This window comes from Meleagris gallopavo, chromosome 7 (genome assembly GCF_000146605.3).
Source record: "Meleagris gallopavo isolate NT-WF06-2002-E0010 breed Aviagen turkey brand Nicholas breeding stock chromosome 7, Turkey_5.1, whole genome shotgun sequence".
NCBI lineage: Eukaryota > Metazoa > Chordata > Aves > Galliformes > Phasianidae > Meleagris > Meleagris gallopavo.
In genome coordinates, this window is record NC_015017.2 from 19375150 (window position 1) to 19396570 (window position 21421).

Below are 21421 nucleotides of genomic sequence, written 5' to 3' on the forward strand. Positions count from 1 at the left end.
CCCCAGAGATGGGGCATCCACAATCGCCTTGGGCAACCTGTTCCAATGTGTCACTACCCTCTGTGTGAAAGTGACCATGGTTTTCACTTGAAAATCTTTGATCCTCTAGGGAAAAAAAAATAAACAACAGTAAAGTAAGATGTATACATGTTCAAAATGTTAATTTAAATTCACTAAAGAAAATTCTCAATTGGAAAATGTGACTAACCCTATTGTATGATTCTCATTATTATCAGCACAATCAATAATTAATAGACGAAACATGCAAAGAGGAGAATAAATGATACCTAAATCAAAAATTGATTTCAAACATCTAATACTTGAGAGAAATAAGGCTATTAAGTTTCTTTTTGTCCTGTATTTTCTTATACATAATATAGTATTTTCATGTTATTGTAACATGCCTCATAATGAACACTGAAAGTATTCAGACGGACCTGTGATCTAGATATTACAGATCCCATAGTATCCTTTGTATTGCATAATAAGTACAGGAAAAAACATCTTTGGTTCATAAAAGTAAAAATGTAAGAATTATCCATAATTAGAACATGACGTAATTATAAATAATTTATAATTAATTTTAGAAAATATTAGAAAATTTAAATGTCTTGCTTTCCTTTTTTTCACAATTCCTGAATGTTTATTCTGTATTGTTAAATTTCTGATTAGCAAAGAGAAAGTACTGACTTACATTCACTACTTCTAAAGGCATTGTTAGCAGCACAAACAGGAAACCATTTTCAGACTAACATTTCCAATTCCTTCCACTCATTCTTTCATTTTTGTAATTTCTTTAGTAGTGCTTCTGTTTCAATCTAGGCCAGAAAGATCAGGATTTTCCTAACTGCACAACTATACAGTCTCACACATGGCAAGTTTCAGACTTTTGACAGCTTAATGGAAAACTGGATTCCCGTTTTAAAAGTAGTTTTTACTGTTCCAAGCGCTACTTCTCCCACTGCCCCTGAGCTGCATGCTCCCAGGTGGAGTATAAATTAGTCAGGTAGGCAGAAGCATAGGACAAATCTGGCTTCTTAATTAATACTGAAGACATCAATGTGGTTTTGCACAATTTTTATCTGTGAGTTTCCTCAAGGCCAACACTTGAGTCACACTCAGATGTGATATTTAGTCCAAGGATATATACAGAAATAAAAGACTGAGCATGAATTCCTATGGAGAATCTATTCATCAGAACTTAGAGGAGACAATTTCTAGAAAAAATCTTAATGAAAATTTTCAGGCACAACTGTAAACTAACTACAAAGAGAAAAACGTTAGTTCCAAACATACACTTCCTTAAAAACCAAATTGCCCATTATGCACTAATTTTTTTTTTTCACTGGGTGAAAATAGTTTATGTAGTAATTAGGAAAACAGACAGGTAGTAAAAGTTGACTGGACAGTAGGTAAAGAAACAAGGTCTGTAAGATAGCCCAGGGATGAAGGCCAGATCCTACATACATGTTAATTACTTTTCCAGTCTTCTACTCTTGTAAAATGAGTAGATGGAAAATTCAAGAATCTTTATCCTTCACAGCTTTATGCAAAGAGTTGTTGGGAGGTAATACAAGCTTGCCTATTTCTCAGCAGCATGTTAAGCATTGTGCCCATTTAAAAGACTGGTAGTGCCTTTACTGCAGTGCCCCAGATCACCAGAACTCTTTTTAACAGTTGCTTCAGAGCGCAGTGTTTCTTAAAAAAACATGCAGCCCAAAAAGAGCGTTAGAAGTGCAAAACAAGAATGTGACCTGATACATTCGTGCTCAACTCTAAGTACTTCCCAAAATAGTGACATACCTATCAGATGCATAAAAGAACAACTACTGTGGGCTCACTAACAGTTTGTAAGAGATTTTTAAAATACTGAGTAAGAGGAGAAATGACAGCTGACCATGAAATAGGGTTATAATACGTTCATTTTAAAAAGCATCATTTTGAAACCTTTCCACGTAACCAATACTAAAGATGAATAGAGCTTTACATTTTATCCGAAAGAATGAACACCAAATGCAGTATCATCTTTAATACTGCATTGCGGTACCACTTCTGGGTTTCTGTCCAAGTCTTCGTACGAGACTTAAGTTCACAGCCTCCTGGCCAGCTTAGAAACTCACTGTGAACTCAACCATAAATACATTAATCGTGCTTTGAATTATGCAGTAAAATATGTATATATATATATATGTTATAACATATATAATGATACAGAAAGCCAATTTAAGGACCAGGATATACTACATTAGGTGTTTTTATTTCTCTTTAAAATATTTGTGCCATTGCTGTAATATAAACAGATACTAAAGTACAGTGGACCAGATTTTCATTTATCCTGCTTTTATATAAATAAAATACATATGCAATTTCTTTCAACCTAGTGCAGACAGGGGACCAGACGCATTAAGCTTAAGAGTTACTAATTATGTTCTTGAAATTGTATTACTAATACTTAATGCTTCTTTTATAATGTAGTAGCCTTCGTTCAAGAGCTAAATGATTACATGGATGGCATAACTAATGTGTTACTCTAGGACTTCAATTGTAGTGTATGGCTAATAATGCTCTATTTGTAGTAGAGGATGACCATTATAAATTCTAGAGAGATTCCTCTGACTGCTAGCAGCTACTCAAATACAGAGGTATAATTTGGCTCCGCATCTCAGAATCCAAATTAAAATATGAGATAAATTAGAGGAATGCAATTTTACAAAGGCTACAGGTATCATAGTGGTTTACTTGACCACTTGAAACATAAAAAGCCTGGAATAGCTGATGAAGAAGCAGTGCAAATCATTGCCATCTTACTGCACCATTTCTCCAAACTAAGCACACTGCCAAAGATCAGAATGAAATTTGAAATCCATGATCCTTTATCCTGCATTTTTTTTTTTACTAATCTGCAAGTAATCCATGGAGAATAGCTTCTCCACAGCTGAGATTATTATCATCAGCATCACTCCTTTTTCAATGCTGCCTCAGATAAAGAAACCACAACCAAAAGCTCATGGATATGAAGAGCATTAGTAAGTGGTTAGTATTCACAGCTATGGAAACAACACAGAAACATCCCACTTCTACTAGAGTCAGATTAAGTGCGAACCATTTAATGGATTCAACTTAGAAACAAATGGATTAAAGGTCACTAGCTAGAAACCCCACGGTAGCAGCAGAAGAAATGGACAGATAATCAATTGCTAAATAGTTAAAAAGAGAGCTTGGAGAGCTTTTATCTTGAAACCTTCTCTACTCTTATTAAGCTTTCTCATGTACAAGGAGATGGTGTAGCTTGCTTACATTTGCATGCCTTACCTGTTTTTCAGACTCATGCACAGAGGAATGGAAAGCATTTAGTGAGCTCTGAAGGAATCAAGCACTTAATTGGCTCCTGGCTTTTATTATGAATAAGACTGAAGGATGGTGTGAACTATTATATGGCAGTTCTTTGGTTGAAAATTGAAGTCAATTCAAAACAGGGGGTGATGGTCTGGGGAGAAAGATTTGATAAGGTGAATGATACAAAAAACAAAATAAAAAACCACAAAATTCCGTTTTGATTTTTTGTGTGCTTGTTTTTTGTTGGTTTTTTAGGGTTTTTTTGGTTTGTTTGTTTGTTTTTTGCTGCAAAAATACCTTAGCAGCAGTGCAACTGTGCAATTCACAAATGAATACTGAGAAGCTATCTAAAGGAAATTCATTCACTTTCTAAAAGCTTAGTCTAAAAAACTGCCATCAATCCAAAGTAATAAATAGTTTCTGCTTTGCTTTTGGTTTTATTGCAAACTTATTATTTTAATTTAAAAATTTCTTACATTGGTCTTTAGAAATATCTTAGGCCTAAGGTTAGACAATCATTGTGACTATTTAAATATTTCATTATAACAAACCAAACAACTTGATAGTGATTTTGCTTAAAAATCATTAAAAAAAAAATATGCAATAGCCTTCTTTTGATGTATTTGGAAAAACTGATTTTACAGTCATTTCTAATGCTGTGATGATTTATAGGATCTCTTACCACAGGATAGTTGGCCAAATTCTGTATGAGCAACTTTTATTATGCAAACAGAAAATGTTGTCCAAAAGGGAGGAGGTGTAGGAGTTTGTACAGATGGACACGTTTCTGCCAGCTCTGAGAGTCAGATCAGTCCCTAACATAAGATCAAGGCATGACTGGAGAAATCTACAAGGGTAAGACATTTGTAGACATACACAAATTCACATAGTTAAACTCCAGATTTAACTGTCTTTGTTTTCTTGCAAATCCTGCCCAATACATACTAACTAGGTATTCAGATATGACAACTGTAAATGCAAAGTGTTGAAGCCATTATATCAGCAGGCAGTCAAGAAGATCAGAAGAATAACAGTAAAACTGTTTCCACATAGAAGCTTGGTTCTTTAGTCATTAAGTGCATTTGTGATTTAAATTACTGTCTTGAACAAATCTCTTCACATTTCAACTGTTTTATAACAGACTTTGTTAAGTGGAGAAATACACACAACCAGAGACTAATTACTAGACTGATGAGATTAGCCTCACACAGCAAAGACTGAAGTTATTTAGGCAAGAGGCCTTTCACTCAAACTTTTCAAGCCTTTGAAAAACTTTTAAGAAAGGGCTTAAAAACACTTTCAGTCACTTCTAATCAAAGCCTCTGATCATCTTATTACAAATGACAGAATGTATTTTAAAATAGTCTTGTGAGATATAAACCCAGAACTAATGATATCCAAGTGTAGGCCTGCTTCAGTCAGTATCTCTCTGATTTGAACATACAGCTAGATTAACTCCACTTCATTAAAACTGTTTCAAATATATGCATCAGATCAAATGGAATTAGAACTTGGGTTAAAACCAGCATAAAAATACATTTCAAATTAACTCAGATAGGTATTTGAAAGTAAGAACAAATGGGTTATTAGTGGTTGGACTGACATCGATGCTTTTCTTCTTCACCTCACTTCACTTTAGGATTAGAAAAATAAAGCAGATGATTTGACTTGAAATTTTGCTGATTAGTGAAGTGGCACAGATGGAAATAAAATGGAACTCTTACATTATTTACATTTCTTTAAATTGCTGATGTTGTAAATTAATCTCAAACTAGATTAATTATTTTTGTGTAAATTCATTGACTAGTGCATTGCTAAAATGTTTTCACTGTATTCTGATTTAAAAAAAATTGCTTTACTTTTCAGTGAAGATTTTGGAGGTAATGAAAAAAATATTGATATAATTATTTTAAGCATCTAAATTATTAAATAAAGAAAGTTCTTTGGGGAACAACTCAATGTTCCATAAATCTTCAATTCAAGGGAATTTGTCAATAAACTCTTAGGACACTTTCTCTTTCAATGATGTAGACTCCTAGTTGCACCATCTACAGTAAGTTCTTGTGGTGTTATAATAAACATAACTATCTTTTCCTTAATTTATGTTGCTCAGTTACAGAAAAATTACATTTTCTTTTTAACTGCCATGCAATTGTACTGCCTAATGATTAAATTATATAACACATTTAATCCTGATTGATATTGAAGTAAAGCAAAAATTATTCCTGCTACTAATTAATGAGCACTTCTGTATCTACAAAAAATTATTTAACTAATCCAGTGTATGGATTTTCTTGAGGCTAATTGTTCAGTTTAATGAACCAGATATCTCTCACTGAAGCACCATGTGCCCTTATAGCAAGTAGATAAAAAAGCTGTAAGTCCCCCTTGCATAATACCAGTAGTTATGAGTAAAAGCCTATCCCAAACTGTTTTCCACTTGTATACTCATTGACTTCAATGAGAATGCACAGGCAGAACAGAGTTCTCAATTTATGTTTTACTTAAGATCTGATTATTTTTCCTTAATTTGTGTTACAGTCAACTTTAGATTGCTCAAAGTAGCAGAAACTGAAAATAAATAGAAACTCAGCTGTGAATTAGATTGCCTGAAGAAAAAAATAGGAAGATATTTTATCTATTTATCAGATTTTACTAGTGAGAGTCTGTTACACTGAAATGCGTGGATTACTGGTAGGAATGAACTACAGTAAAAGCCTTTTGGATATATAGTATCTTTTCATTTTTCACATTTGGAGCTGCTGACAAATTTAGCATGAAATAACCAATTATTAAAACAAAATACAGCAAAGCAAATGAACGCAACTGAAGTCCCAGAGGGACTTCATATCAGTTGCCATTATTGATGCGTGGGATAAGATAAGTTAAAGACGGTTGATAGTGAATTGTAATGATGTGGTGAAATGGGATGGAAGCAGTCATGCATGAAAGGAGGATGAACATAAGTTAAAAAGAGCAGTTATTTGCTTAGTCGCTTTTTGCTTCTTGCTACTGACTGGAGTGCCAGATTGTCCCCATTCAGATGTTACTTATGACATTCAATCTTTTTTTTCCTACATGTAGTAGTACGAATGGAAGACATTTGAAAAACAAACAAACAACAACTACAAATAAAAACAAAAAGCAAGCAGACAGACAAGTCTGAAGAAAAAATAATAATAATGCCTAGCAAAGGGGCAATTTGATGTTAGCAAATCAGTGATTTATCATGGCACTTATATTTGGAGGATTGCCTCTCATGTCAAAGATATTGCCACACAACTTATCGTCTATGCTACCACCTTCAGCAAGAGCACTAATAAGAGAATGGAATCAATGTTTTTTAAAAGTGTTTGGCTAAAAACCCTGTTGAAACTTTCTAAAGTATAATTAGCTATTGAATACAGTTTTGTTTAGATTCACTGCTTCCAATTTTTAAAAAGGATTCCCAGGTATACTTGAAGGATGCTTTCTGTAATTAGAAAACCAATAGATAAAAGCCTGCCATTATCAAATTGTCTATCAAAACCACTCTCTAGTTGTGTGATTTTTTTTTATTTTTATTTTATTTTTATTACTGTTGTTTTATTTTAATTCATCATGGCCCATATGAATTGCACATTATAAATGTGGTGAATATTTCCTATTAGACTTCAATGTCAACTCCTGTTTCTTCCTTGCAGTCTTCACTAATTCCATTTAAAAAGGACTGTGAATATTTGAGCTGGGGAAAAAAGGAGAATATTCTTTAAAAAGAAAATAAAACCTTATTTCTCTAATACTTAAGCTGTATTTTCTGGGTCAAACTAGGGAATATGCTTATTAAACAACTTTGAATAATTATGATCTTGCTTTAACTTTCTTCACTTGCCATTTTCATTCTTTGTTTGAGGTCCATGCAATGAAACATTATTCTCACTTAAACCTTGACTTTATTTCTCAATTTTGTATTTTTCCTTTATTTCCCACACTATGCAATCTCAAGCACAACAGTGATCAAACATTATAAGACAGCCAAAAGATCACTTTTTCTACAAAGTCACAAATACACACACACAGAGATATATATACACACATACATATGTATAAAGCAAGTAAATTACTACCTAATTATACGTTTCAGAATGTGGCAGTTATATGACAGTATTTTTGTGCTTGGGTGTTTAAGAGGCACCTGACTGATTATTACAAATCAGTATCTACAATGACTGTGAAGAAACACTTCTATACTACAGGAAAGTTTTTCCAAATTTTTTGCTTTAGTGAGTGATTGAGCACAGCTAAGCTAAGCACAAGGATCAGTTGAAAATAAACTGGAAATGAAGTATGTTTGTACTTTCCCAATAGTAGGGTTGGCTGTGACAAGATCTAAAAGCTAAGCAAGATTATCCAGACTGTGTTATGCTTGTACATAATTAGGCTCATCAGCCATTTACAGGTAGGCTACTTATACAAAACTGTAGGGAGAAGTCTGCCAGCTTTCAGCACACTTGAACTCATGTGGAAAGGGCTTCAGAACAGATTCTTTGTAAGCAGGTGTAACTGTAGCATATCCTTACAAAAATTTGATTGATATCTCCTGCCATTCAAGAATCACTTAGTGCAAATTTTTTGCGCATTACCCAGGCTTACCAACTCCTCTTAATCAGCTAGAAGAAAACACTGGCAGATGCATTCTTGCTGTACCAAAGTCTCCTCCCTTGCCCAAGTGTTGTCAATATTCCCTGGTTATCCAGAAATAGCACTGCATACATGTAAAACTTTTCTTTCTAGCAAGAGTGCAGTCAAGATTTTTCCTTTTTTTTTTCCGATTTGTTTTTAATTGATTTGCTTCTTTTTCTTGTCCTTGAATACAGTCCTTTAATAAATGATTAAAAATGGATAAAGAGCTAATGATCTTCGCTAGAGCTACTGGGAGCATTTATAAAACAGGCATGACAATTTTCTCTTTCAGTGTTATTGACAACGATAATGAGCCCAAGCCAGAGACCTTGGGAGGTAGGCTACAGACTTGTGGCAAACTAAGTACAATGAAACAAACACAAAATGTAACTTAATTTCCAAAAACTTTTACTTACTAGACAGTAAGTTAACCAAATGCATTTTCTCAATAGCAACTGAGAAATTTTTGATTTTGATATCACATACTGAATCTGCAGTGCCTTCCCTCTCATCTATGTATTGTTGCAAGAGTTACTTTACCTCTGTCATAATATATAAGTTAATACTTAAGAACTAAGCTCGTTTACCCCTCTTGTGTTGTAGTTCAACTTCCCAAAATTTTGGGACATGAGACAGTAAATTGAGATGCCAAAATGTTGATGACAACTTTGAGCTCTGCTAGCACTGATGGTTACTACAGACTTCTTACACCAATACATGTTGAGCAAGCTGGATCCTTCACAGAGTTTAACTAGGCTGTTTTTGCTCAATTCAATAGGTTGTGCTAACCAACTCAAGTTGAGGAGCTGACCTTTAATTTCCATTACAGTTATTTAATACAACCTAACAGTGTTACTTTTCTCTTGTCCTCTGTTACATTCAAATAGCCATACTGCAGTGGGTGAATTGCTTGTAAATAGCACTTTACAGTGGGCATGAAAGGATTAGTTCCAGGCTGTTGTGCCATAGTTTCCTTGCAAACAGCTTTTCAGCATCTACAAGTAGAAAACTTCACCTTTCATATCCCAGTGGTTTCACAGCAAGTGGCTATTTGTAAACGAAGTGGCAGAAGAGCTGTTCCTACAATTGTCATCATGTTCCTTTCTGTGCCGAATACATTTTATTTTGAAACTGTGCTGCTCTTCCTAAGACCTTTCCTGTGTATTTCCTGCTCCCTCATTACTGTTCCTTTTGGTATCACCCATTTTCCCTTAGTAGGATCATAGGCATTTCTCTGCTTTGAATGTCATCTCCCCTCTATCATAAAATTTGAATTCTTGACTGATCGTATTTATGATTAAACTACCTTGCAAGGTCATTTGGGAGACATTTAGAAGTTCCGTGAATATTTATTCCCAAATTCAGCATCAGTGGATGTTATTTTTGGTCACAGAAATTTTTTCTCTTTCTCTTTCCCATCTATTCTTCCCTGAACTTGCAGTAACAGCATCAGCAATTTCCTTATTTTAGATCATCCTTTTCAATATGTTTGGTTTTTGAGCCAAGTGGAAAATAGGAGAGCAGGAGGAGTTTTTTTTATTTGAAATACATATCACATTATATATTCAATGAGCCCAAGTTCCTCTTACAACTACTGCAGTGAAGTGTACTTTGACACAAAAATAAATTTAATTCAGTTAACTATTGCAGCAACCTAGTAAGCTCTTTATTTTTTTAACGTGTTCCAGTTTATGTTTAATAAACTACAAAACAAGAACATTTTAGTGATCTTTTTTGTTATCAAATGCCTGTCACACTCTGGAACAAGGATCAGGTATAAAAACACAGCAAATATCCAAGTGAGAGAAAAGATGGTTTCTGGGATATGTCAGGGATAGAAAAACAATTTTACAATTTTGTTATGAAGTATTCTTCTCTCTCAAACTTTAGTGCCTTAAAACATGTGACACAAAAGATAAGATCAGTCTGGGTGCCTCTTCTAAATTTTTTTCATGCATTTCCTTATTTACCCTGGGAGCAGCTTCTCAGACAGAGATTGCTCTGCAGGCAAAATCAGTGAAAAAAAGGCTGCATTTTGACAGATTATCAAAAGGTGATATATTTGGTATTCTTAACTGAAGACTGCAGTGTGATTACCAGCAGCATGAGCTGGGAGTTTCCCCGCACTGCTTGAAACATTGCCTCTATAAACTAATAGGTCAAAATGCACACACTACTCGTATCAATATATGCTAGAAGTTTGTTTTTCAACAAAATTAGTCTCTATCCAGCACTGTGCTTTTTCAAGGATTGCTAGGGCCACAACCTAGTTACAGGCAGCTGAGTAAAGCATACCATGTTCTGCCTATGCTAAGTGTTATTTAAGATATAGTTCACTGCAGGTGAAATAAAAGCTGTATCTTCTGGGAACTGTACAGCACATTATATGCAGATGAAATTGGTTGGATCCTCAGCTAACTGTATCAAGTCCCAACACAATTAAATATGTGAATGCTACAGTCAGTATAGACAAAATTGGGCACAAAATTGAAGAATTGCCAATACACATTTTCTTGCTATCTGTAGTGATATACTAGCTGATGTTTCCACCCAGGCATTAATTAGCATTACCTTAACATATAAAGTAAGGAGATAAAGGCAACAGAAATAACAGTCCTGATGTTCCTTCAGGATAAGAAATCCAACCTTTTAACCAATGAAATATGTATAAAACAAGCCTTTGAACATTGTAACCTTCCTGTTGTGAAATGATCACAACTGCATCAGATCCTTCGCCACTCTTTCCAGCAGACAAATCATTCTGAAAATTAGTCAGAACCAACCTCGTTCAGCACTGGAGAAGCCAAGTGGATTTCCACAGTACCCAGCACTGCCCTTTTTTCATCCTAAAACTGCATAACTCAGAACATCTTCACAGCAGAGACACAACCCTCTGTGCCATTTGAAGCATGTGCGCATGGCCTGTAGCATGCCAGGGAAATTGTATGCTTTATATGTCTTCATTATCTATTTTTGGATCTTTGTATGATTATTGCAACGACTTCAGTGTTTTCGTTGTTAAATATTTGTTTATGCAACCTTCCCCCTGCAGGCAGCTGGGTTCATGTGATCCTTACTTTATAAGGAATTTCAGTCCCATATGTTGCTCCCGGCGCTTTTTTGCTGCTCTACTGGCACCTCTGCTGCTTGCCCTTTAACTGAAGTGACAATTAAATCACAGAAGAACAAATCTCAAGCTGTAATAGAAATCTCTACAAGCCTGAGGCTAAAGCAACCAAGACCCCTTGTAGATTTATTTACAAGTTATAGACCACGTCTAGCCACATGACAGTAATGATATACATCCCTGAATTCTATCAGAATTTCAAGACTGACTTTTTCAGCTCAAGGAAAGCAGGTTTTGCCTGATATACACAATTGCTTTGATGTTAACAGAAGTGCAAAACCTTCAAGATTAATTAGAGCTCTAAGTATGAATGCAACAAAGGGACTTCCCTTCCCTTCTGTTCTGTCCCAGTGGAGACAGGGAATTCCCTTCCCCTTCTGTCTTCTCTCTGCACAGGGAGGGAATCCCTTTCCTATTCTTACTCATAATTATGCTTCTTTTCTCTTCCCGAGAGCATAGGGTGTTCTTTTTTTCCTTGTTTCCCCTTTCCTCATAACAGGGTTGAGGACTCCTCCTCCTTCCTATCATCTCTTTCAGAGTTGGAGAGATTCCTTTGCTAGGTATTTCCTGCAGACATTCACTGTACAAGTTTTCTGCTTTAATATTTCAGTGAGGAAACTTTTTTGTTTTGTTTTGTTTTGTTTGTTTAGCTTTTTTTTACCCTCTCCTTTGAGTGCAGCATTTTATCCTACAAAAATATGAAACCAGACACCCACTATAAATTTGGTTACTGGCAGCTGTGATCTAAATATAACTGTATCCACTTAGTACTGCTGTCTCTACTTTTAAGTGCTAATTAATAATTAATACAGAGAATGGGGTTAAAAAAAAAGCAGAAAAACAAAATCCATATTTAATTATAGGGGTTTCTCAGTCTAAATCACACATCCACAGCTTTTAGGGCAAGAATTTAGCTTTTTGCACTAGAACTCACTGGGATAATCCACACTCTGGGAATTACTGACTACTGTGAATTAGCAAATTATTCCAAATTCAGTCCAAATTGCTGAAGAGTGATGGCCCAACCAAAAAGCAGTAAAATAGAGATTAAGTTAAATTCCACTTCAGCTCTGTGCCACTCAAGCAAACTTTGTGTTTTTTCTTCACAGGATAATGAATTTCACCTGTGATTAAAAACAAAGATAATGGCTAATGATTTGGATTTTATTTACCATGGTATTTGTCAACTTTTAATAATTTAAAATGTTGTAGGTCATAGCATTGATTTTATTATTATTATTTTGTTTTATTTTTTAACCAAAGGTGTCACAAAGTGAGGCATCATTAATGTGAAAAATCATTGTAATGTTATCTGTGCTATTCTCTTTGTTAGAATATGGCCAATAGATTCTTTGTGAGAATTCTCTGTTCTCTGCTAAATACTGAAGCATGCTACAAAGGCATTAGGGAACTTCTACCATCCTGCTATTTTCCTGGTTTAAAATTATTATTATTATTATTATTAAATTTAAGTTTTAATATCAATGTCACAGTCAACAAATTTTAAATGAAGGGTTTCTAAAAATCAGAGTAGATTATAGTAATAATTAAAAAGTATAATTGAGGAATATTTTTTAAAAAGAGATTACCAGTAGTAAAATACCGCTTTTTCATCTGAAAGCTAGTTTCTCCTGATTGACTGTTCACTGTTTCCTTCTTTAGTCATGGAAATGCCTGTTATTGCTAAAAATACCATTAATATTTTAATCTATTAATAGGAAAAGATAGTCTCTTAGGAGCAAATCATTGTTTTAATAAAATTACAATCCTGTTGAGTCTATCCACTTCTGCTTCGAGTGGCTGATTGTTTCCAGCCTCACAGATGAAGCATCACTATTGTAAAAATAAAACTACTAAGTTGTCTTTGAAATTTAAATACTTCAAAAAAAAAGAAAATTTGTGACAAAGATTACTTCAGCTGTGCTGACATCAGCTGCTCATTCCCCATTTATCTTCAAAAAGGCACTGTGGAAGGTATATCACAAACACGGTAAGAACTCATCAGTTATTCAAGAAGAATGAGTATCGAATCACAGAATCATTTGAGTTGAAAGAGATCCTTAAAAGTCACCTAGTCTAACTCCCCTGCAATAAACAGGGACATGCACATCTAGATCGGGTTCCTCAGAGCTTGGTCCAGCCTGATCTTGAGCATCTCCAGGGACAGGGCTTCCACCAGCTCTCTGGGCAATATGTGCCAATGCCTCACCACACCACACTCATTGTAAAGAACTTCCTTATGCCCAATCTAAACCTTCCCTCTTTTGGAGCCATTTCCCCTTGTCCTGTCACAACAGACCCTGATAATGAGTCTGTCCCCTTCTTTCTTACAGCCCCCCCTTTAGATATTGAAAAACTACTCTCAGGTCTCCCCAGAGCCTTCTCTCCTCCAGGCTGAACATCTCCAGTTCTTTAAGCCTTCCCTTGCAGGGGAGGTTTTCCATCCCTTGGATCATTTTGGTGCCTCCTCTAGATGCTCTTCAACAAGTCCATGTTTCTCCTGTGCTGAGGACTAGACATCCGGACACAGTACTCCAGGTGAGGTCTCACCAAAACAGAGTAGAGAGAGGATCACCTCCCTTGTCCTGCTGGCCATGTTTCTTCCGATGACTAAACTTTTCATGCATCATTATCACTGTTTTTGCAGGCTAGAATTCAAGGCTCAAAAATTTGTAAAGACACATGGTTTCTCAGAAATTTTAGGTTTTGCCTAAAATTTTGGCTAAATTATCTTCCATTGCACTGTCACTTTCATATTTATAAGGTCTCAAGCATTTTAATAGCCTGAACAGCAGCATTGCAGTAGAGTGGCACACTGTCTTTCTGTATCCATCTATGATATACTACCATTGTCCTGCCCCGAAAACCACATGCTAAAGAAAACCTACAGCAAAAAGAAGCAGTGTCTGCCACAGAAGCCACACAAACCAAACCATCTTGGGTGAGGTCAGTGTTTCACTGTGCTGCAGAGCATGCAGAGCCTGCAGAGGCAGTTGTTTTCCATATGTACAAACAGATCCAGTTCCCTTAGCAACCTGCAGCCCTGTGAAAGCTCCCCAGCAGCCAGTGTGGCCCCACTCTGCCCACAGAGGCTCTTGCAGCTTCATCCCTTTTTGTACAGTGTGCTTAAAAAACTCTATCAGTACAACCAGCTAAGGTGAACACTGGAAGGTGCACTTCAATTTTGTGAGCTGATAAATGCATAAGGGTTTGTAGGCTTGTAACCAGCCAAACTATGCAAAAGCTCCTCGCCTACACTTAGAAGGCAAGAAAAAGTCCCTAACTCTGGAGTGTGCTTAGATGTGTACATTTTGCATGGATACTAGTGAGATAAACAGTAATTTATTTAGTGATACAAAATTACTGAGAGAGAACTATCAATTGAAATGAGGGATGGATTGTAAGCAGTGTGCTGCGAATTTTAATACTTCCTTTCAATCCAGAGCCTGCAGATGAGTTTTTGTCTTCAAGCTTGTTTCTTTCCTCATCAAATAGAGATACGCTACCACTGCAGCATTCCTTGATCAACAATAGCTAATATTTGTGTCAACCGCTTTACCCTCATATTTCTTCACAGGCAAGAAGCCAGAAAGAGAAGTATTTTTTGATATCATTATATAATAAATGATAACTAAATAAATGAAATAATTAAATAAATGAAATTGGTCCATGATCCCCATAGACCAATTTCCTAAATGTTTTTTTTTTTCATTAGAATCACATTGAGATTATTGTTATAATTAGCATTAGGTAATTCATGTAAACAAACATCTTATGTATGAGTCATTAAAAAACAGAAGAATGTGCTTTCTTTTGATGAAATTGCAAGATAGTGCTTTGAGCATTGTAACTGAGGCATATTCCTGTGCTCTGTTGAATTCTCATATATAAAAGAGTATTCCACACTGCATTCTCAATTCATTATGAACAAATTCCATGTTAGAGACATGAAAAGCTTATACTTTAAGTCATCTTCTCAGTTCAATTGATAGTTCATATCAGTGACAGTCATGCAACATATTGAGATTCTGAGTTCCTTGCTGTATGCTACTTCATCGCACTAAAGTTAGCTCATAGGAGGATTAAGAACTTTTACTGAACAACTTCCTTGCAACATATCAAACAAAAATTGCACTGGTTGAAAAAGAAAAAGCTGTTGACTCTGGGTGATATTTAAAAGGTATTTCAACCCATCATAAAAGACCTATTGGTAGGAAGAGTGATAAGAGCACGTCAAAACTTGTCATACAGGAAAACTGGTACTCTGGGCTATCTGTGTATTTTGGTAATGCAACTTTGGACTGGCCTCTGATTGGCTCTCCTTATCGGGAAACAGAAAAACGTAAGTGGGTAACATCAATGCTGTATTAGTGAATTGTACCAATTCTTTTCAGGAATTTCTTGTGTATTCAGTCATGATATTTTTATAAACATTAATTGTGACTGTTATCTTGAGCTGGAAATTGGATGCCTAGCATCCACTGAAAGATAACAGTAGATGGATTTCTTACTTTAAGTACCATCATCTGCTATCAAGTTTAAAACAAATCCGCAACTCTAGTTCGATTTTGATTAAACACTAAAGTTCAATAGCACATGCTGCTGCTGTTAAAATCTAACACAACGTACCTATCCAAATTTCCTTCAACCTCTTGACATTCCTTCTTAACATATGGTAAGACAAAATTGAGATAATCAAGTATCCTTACAATCAAGATCAGTTTCAGCAATTTGAGCTGTTGTAACCAAAATGATCTCAGTTGTGTAACAAATATCCTAGCTTCTCTTCCTGCATCCCTAGAAAGCATTCAGCCTTAGTAATGCATTAAGTTAAAGACAAGAAGAGTTTGTTTCTAAAATCAAAATGTATAACACACAGTCTAGCTGCGCAGCTAAACTGTGAGACACCATCAACACTTCATTTTATTATGCATCACTACATTAAATCTAAAGGGTCACTGACTGACTTATTTCTTTTAGAAATAAATTACAGTGCTTATGGAAAATGACAGTGAGTTCAAATCTTTTCTTTGTATCTTCAGACTGGGGTGAAATGGATCCGCAGAAATAGATAAATCTTTAACTTACTTCACACAGACCATCAATTTATCACTGGATTGTCATAAAAATGTGTTACTACCATCCTGATTAGAAGTAAATCAATGAACTATAAGAGAATACTGCAATTTTCCATTCTTCTCTTGAGCTACATGACCACTCTATTAACATGTAAAACTGTTATGGATTGCAAGAAAATAATTTCATTTTCATGCTTTCAAATAGATCCTTCCCTATAAATCTTTGTATGCTGAAAAACTGTTCTAAGGAAGAGTTGCATCTAGCATCCAGCTTTCAACAGCCACTCATAACATTTTGCTAGATCTTATAACCCCTGTGATACAATGATTCACCCTGGAACTTCACCTACAAATAAAGTGTTTGACTTTATGCTTAGATAGGCATCATACAAAAATAGCATACCTACATACAAAAAAGAGAGAGCATGATTATAATAACCTATTCATTAGAGTATTAGCTTCTCTAGCACCATCTTGAATTTAGAACATATCTGTGCCACCAGAATTTAATTTTAGAAAGCATTAAGTTTATGGGGACATTAAAAAAATTATGGATCCTCTTGAGCTTTAGATCTCAAAATAGTTTTGATTTTCATGTGTGGCTTCATTTGGCTTTATAATCTGTGAACTCACAATCGGTCACCCCTTCAGAGCATAACATCAGTGACAGCATCTCTAGCTGGATATTAAAGCTTGCTTTTTGGTCAGAAGCATTTCTAACTTCAGAGTCTATCAAATGTACTCAGAGTGAATACAGAAATGCAAAATGCATGGGGAAGTAGGATAAGCATAAAGGGAAAAGACTGAAACTTTGTGTCACTGACTTGGGATGCAATTTAGGATCCCCACTTCCTCCCAAACAGACCACTATATTATTTATTTATCTTATTTATTATTCTAATAGATTCTTACCAATAGATTCTTTCCAAACATACAAAACATACATCAGCTTCCTACAGTGAAACTTAAAGCAGTTAGGTGACCACAGTCTCCTAGTCATGCCCTAAAACAGGTCAACCAAACAGGTCATAAATTCTTTAATGTTGTTTTGACTGCATCAGGAATTTTGACTACGGCCAAGGATCTTAAAATCAACTATAAAACAATAACACCTGTCCACTCAAACCAATAAGAGAAATTGACATTTTTTGCAAAATGGAAAGTAGTGAGAAGTATCAAACTTCTAATTAGAAAGATTGATTTTCAGAAGCACTTAACCTTTGTCCTGTCATACTGTAATGGACCAGAATATGAAGCAAACACTTGTTTTTAAAATCAAAAGATACTGAACTTTTAATAGTTTACATTCAAGTAGGTATCTCAAGAGATCACCTCAGCTGAAAAGATAGGATGTCTTCTCAATACACTGACAGACAGAATGACTTTTCTGTCTTATGTGCTCATGCAAACATTGAAAGAAGTATGCATTTCATACATTAGGCAGAATCTCATACATTTTTACTTTTGAAACAGATTAGTATGAAGAGATTAGGATCCACATTCTGCTCTTTTTTATGCTCTGCAAACCATTTTGATGCTAGGCTGATATTAAAGTTAATGTAAGCTACATTTCTCTTTTTGAGGTAAATCAAACATTTTTAGAAAGTCTTGTAATGCCACATGCTAATCCCTTTATTGAAGCTTCTGTCTGGAGATATTTTAAATGTGTTTATTAGGAAGACCATATTTATATCTTCAGGGAAGCCTGTATATAAATGGGAAAAAACCTTGTAGGGCAGATGTTGCAATTGGCTAAAAGATTGAAACTGAGCTTTGTTTTATGCAAACTAGAGCGTGAACATTTATCATCTAACTAGGATTTAAAGGAACAGAATGAAAGAACTGAAAGGATAACATTCAGTCACCTTCATGAAAGCACAGAGAATGGATCGATTGACAATTTCCCAACAAATTCTATTCTTGTTGGTCAATTACAGCTTTTAAAATCATCTCCAAAACTTGATTCTGCAAACTTATTCAAGCTTATTTAAGGGCACATACTAACATTTCACCTGAGTTAAATGTCGTGAAACCATACCTTAACCTATATAACTAAAATAATCAATCACATTCAAGCTGGCATGGTCTGCAGGAAAATGGAGCTTTTGCTGTTAGGACTTATTGTACATGGATAAAACACAAAATATTAGCATGTCACTAACGTGTTTTCCAAATAACCTAATGATAAATATTATGATGTATAAGAGACTTTTTAGGCTTCACTCTTGGAAATAGTAATGATTCCAAATTTCTAAGCGTGAAAAAGAAACTGAATTTGTTGTTATAGTTTAACAAGACAGGAGACCCACAGTAACTTCCTGAATGTCATCTACCATTTTCCAGATGTGCTGGATACATCTATTTTTAATGTCTAAGAAGCAAACAGCTTTCCTAAAATTGTGGTCTGGATTATCCAAACAAATTGTCTCAGAATATATAGACTCAAGTTCTGAAACCTTCTGGTATCTTGATACTCATTTGGAGGGGAGGGGACTGTGAAGACAGAACAAGGTGAAAAGAAATTTTTACCACAAAGCTATTCCCGTAGACAACATAACAACATTTTGAAAACAGTTATATCCCCACCTATATTTCATTTCAGAGGAAGGAAAAGCAAAAACAAAGCATGGAGTTATCTGAACTTATAGGATATGAGATAATAAAGGCCAACAGAACCACAGAGTTCAAGATGAGTTTCTTGTGTACAAAGGAGAAGAAGTATATTAAACATTAACTCGAATAATCAAAATATATTGATCACTGTATATTATATACAGCTATATAGCTTCATATTTAGGTCAGAAATATACTTGCTGTTACCTTTGTATCCTCATTCCAGGCCTTTTGAAAATGGCATCTTTTTGTTAGTGAGTCTGAGAATAAGGAGACTGCTTTTATTATCTGTCATTATTTGTCAAGATCTAGCTGTATGAACAGTTGATGTTTTGTTTCTTCAGCAGTATAAGCGAAGAAAAAGTCTGGTGCTTCTCCTTTTGATTTGCCCACAGGTGAAATATAAAGGGGCCAAACTGACATTCAACATTTAAGTCATAGTTAAGTTGCAAGTGTTTACTGGGGCAATGACTACAGTAACTACCAGCACTCAAAAATCACTGCACTGACGTTAACTGAGTAAACAGTTTTGGGAACTCTAGGTCACCCAAATGTCATTATGTCATACATCTCATTATCTCTCATGTACTACTTCATCTAGAAATGATGACAGCTGAAAACTACATAGATTTAATATATGAACAATGCAAGTAGTTAAGATCATTGGTACAGTATTCATTATTTAAGAAAGTTTGAACTCTTCTATCAGAATGTCTCATTGACTTTTCAGGCCAAAATTCACTCACGATATTGTTATGACACTGCATACAACATAAGAAAAATTGTAAGCCTGAGTAAGAAAATTAAGTTTGCATTCCATATGCTTTAGCATAATGCTAACTACAGATTATTCCCCAATGGTTTGGTTTTCTTGGGTGGCCTATAGCTAAAATTTTTGAGAGAAGTATCTGTTCAGGAAAAGAAACTGTCATGTCCATTCTCAGCAAATGAAATGGGTAAGCAACAAGGACAAAAACTGAAATGATAGCATTAATTTTAGCCAAGGATCTCAAGGACAGAAAAGAACCTTTGAAAATAGAAGATAGTAGTGAAAATATTACAAATATATAAAATAATTTTTAAAAAAAGACTGGAAACAGACATTGTTAGTATTTATATTCCAGGAAAAAAAGGTCATAATACAGTCATTTCAGGTTCCAACCTATAGTTGTAAATATTGGAATTATAACATAGATGACAGCAAAATGACTTTTACTGGTCCATGAGACAATTTTGATGCTGTGTTGTCAAGTCAGAAATGCAAACATCAGAACATTACCATCATGGGCACCTTTTAGCATGATTGTGGACCTTTAAAATATTTAAGTATTGAGTGAAAAGGACCAAGTGATCATTGCTGGACCTGCTTTTATTAGAACTCCTCTCTAGAAAGCCAGGGCTCCTAGGCTTTGCAAGTTTAGCAGGAAGCACCCAGAAGCAAAGAAAACAGACACAATCAAAAGGAACTGTACAAAACAGAGCAAGTAAGCCATGTTTGTTTTCTTTTAAAACTGTGAAGCACAAAGGCTTTACTTCAGTCTCTTTTCCTTTCTAACGATGATCATCTTTAACCCTACCTTAAAACTACCTATCTCATGCAGAAAATATCAGGATTCTCAGTAGGAAAATAGTTGAAGTACTCTACCAGTGTGTGCCAGAAATAGGTCTTCAAGCAGAGAAAGCAGAGAAGGTTTGGAAAGAAGGGAAGATACACCACTGAACAAACAGTTTTGACCTTTGACATAATTTAATGCACTGAGTTGGACAGATGAGGGAGCTGTATTCCCTAACTTAAAATTGGACAGTGCTTTTAACGTGCAGTTTATATATAGACAAAGTGTGAAAGCCCATTACTCCATAGGAAAAATATTTGGTTGTACTGGAGGGAATTTTTTCATTCAATTTTCAGCAATATATGCACTTTTTTACATGACCCTTGAGTTCTGCTCAAGCCTGCACAGGAGTAGGAGTGGGTAGACTTTGTCTACTGATCCTTGAATTGTTCCTGAAGCAACATGATAGCAGGACATATTTGGAACAAAATGTACAGAACAGCACACTCAAAAACATACTCATTCAAAAACGGACAGCAACCTAAATCTTAAATCTAAACTATAGATATCTATGGAATAAGTTTTACAAAGAAAATTATGAGTTCAACTTTTCTTGAGGTAGTAGATGCCCCTTAGATAATTCATCTTCTTACAGGTATGTATATCTGTATGTTTAGTCCCCCCCCAAAACTCTATATCTACCAATAAGTTAAAGCCTTACTGATTATGGAAGATGTCATCACAAATCCCTACCAATTTTTTTACAGTCAACAAAGTCTTTATTCTAGGATTCAGTCCAGAAACAGAGCACAGACAATCCTTACCACAAAGAGCAAAACCAAAAAGCGGTCTCAGACCACTCTCCAGTTATGTAGGTTGCTCTGAAAGTAATGCCTCCTATTTATTTCCATGGAAACTACAGTCAATACAAAGAGCACAATAATATTATTTGATAGAGCAAATTCTCAGATAGAGAACAATATTTTTCAACAGTTACCACCACCATTAGCTATGTATTTTCATCAGTAATGAACAAGACCCTTCATGCTGTG

General features: G+C 35.1%; 1 protein-coding gene across 1 annotated transcript in view; it reads left to right on the top strand.

Moving 5' to 3' along the window:
- The window catches only part of KCNH7 (potassium voltage-gated channel subfamily H member 7), a 173197-nt gene extending 154260 nt beyond the window's left edge, over nucleotides 1-18937 (top strand). The window contains exon 12 of the mRNA XM_031554296.1: nucleotides 18806-18937. Coding sequence (XP_031410156.1) covers nucleotides 18806-18937 — 132 coding nt within the window. The remainder of the gene's footprint in view (nucleotides 1-18805) is intronic.
- Nucleotides 18938-21421: the final 2484 nt, after the last annotated feature.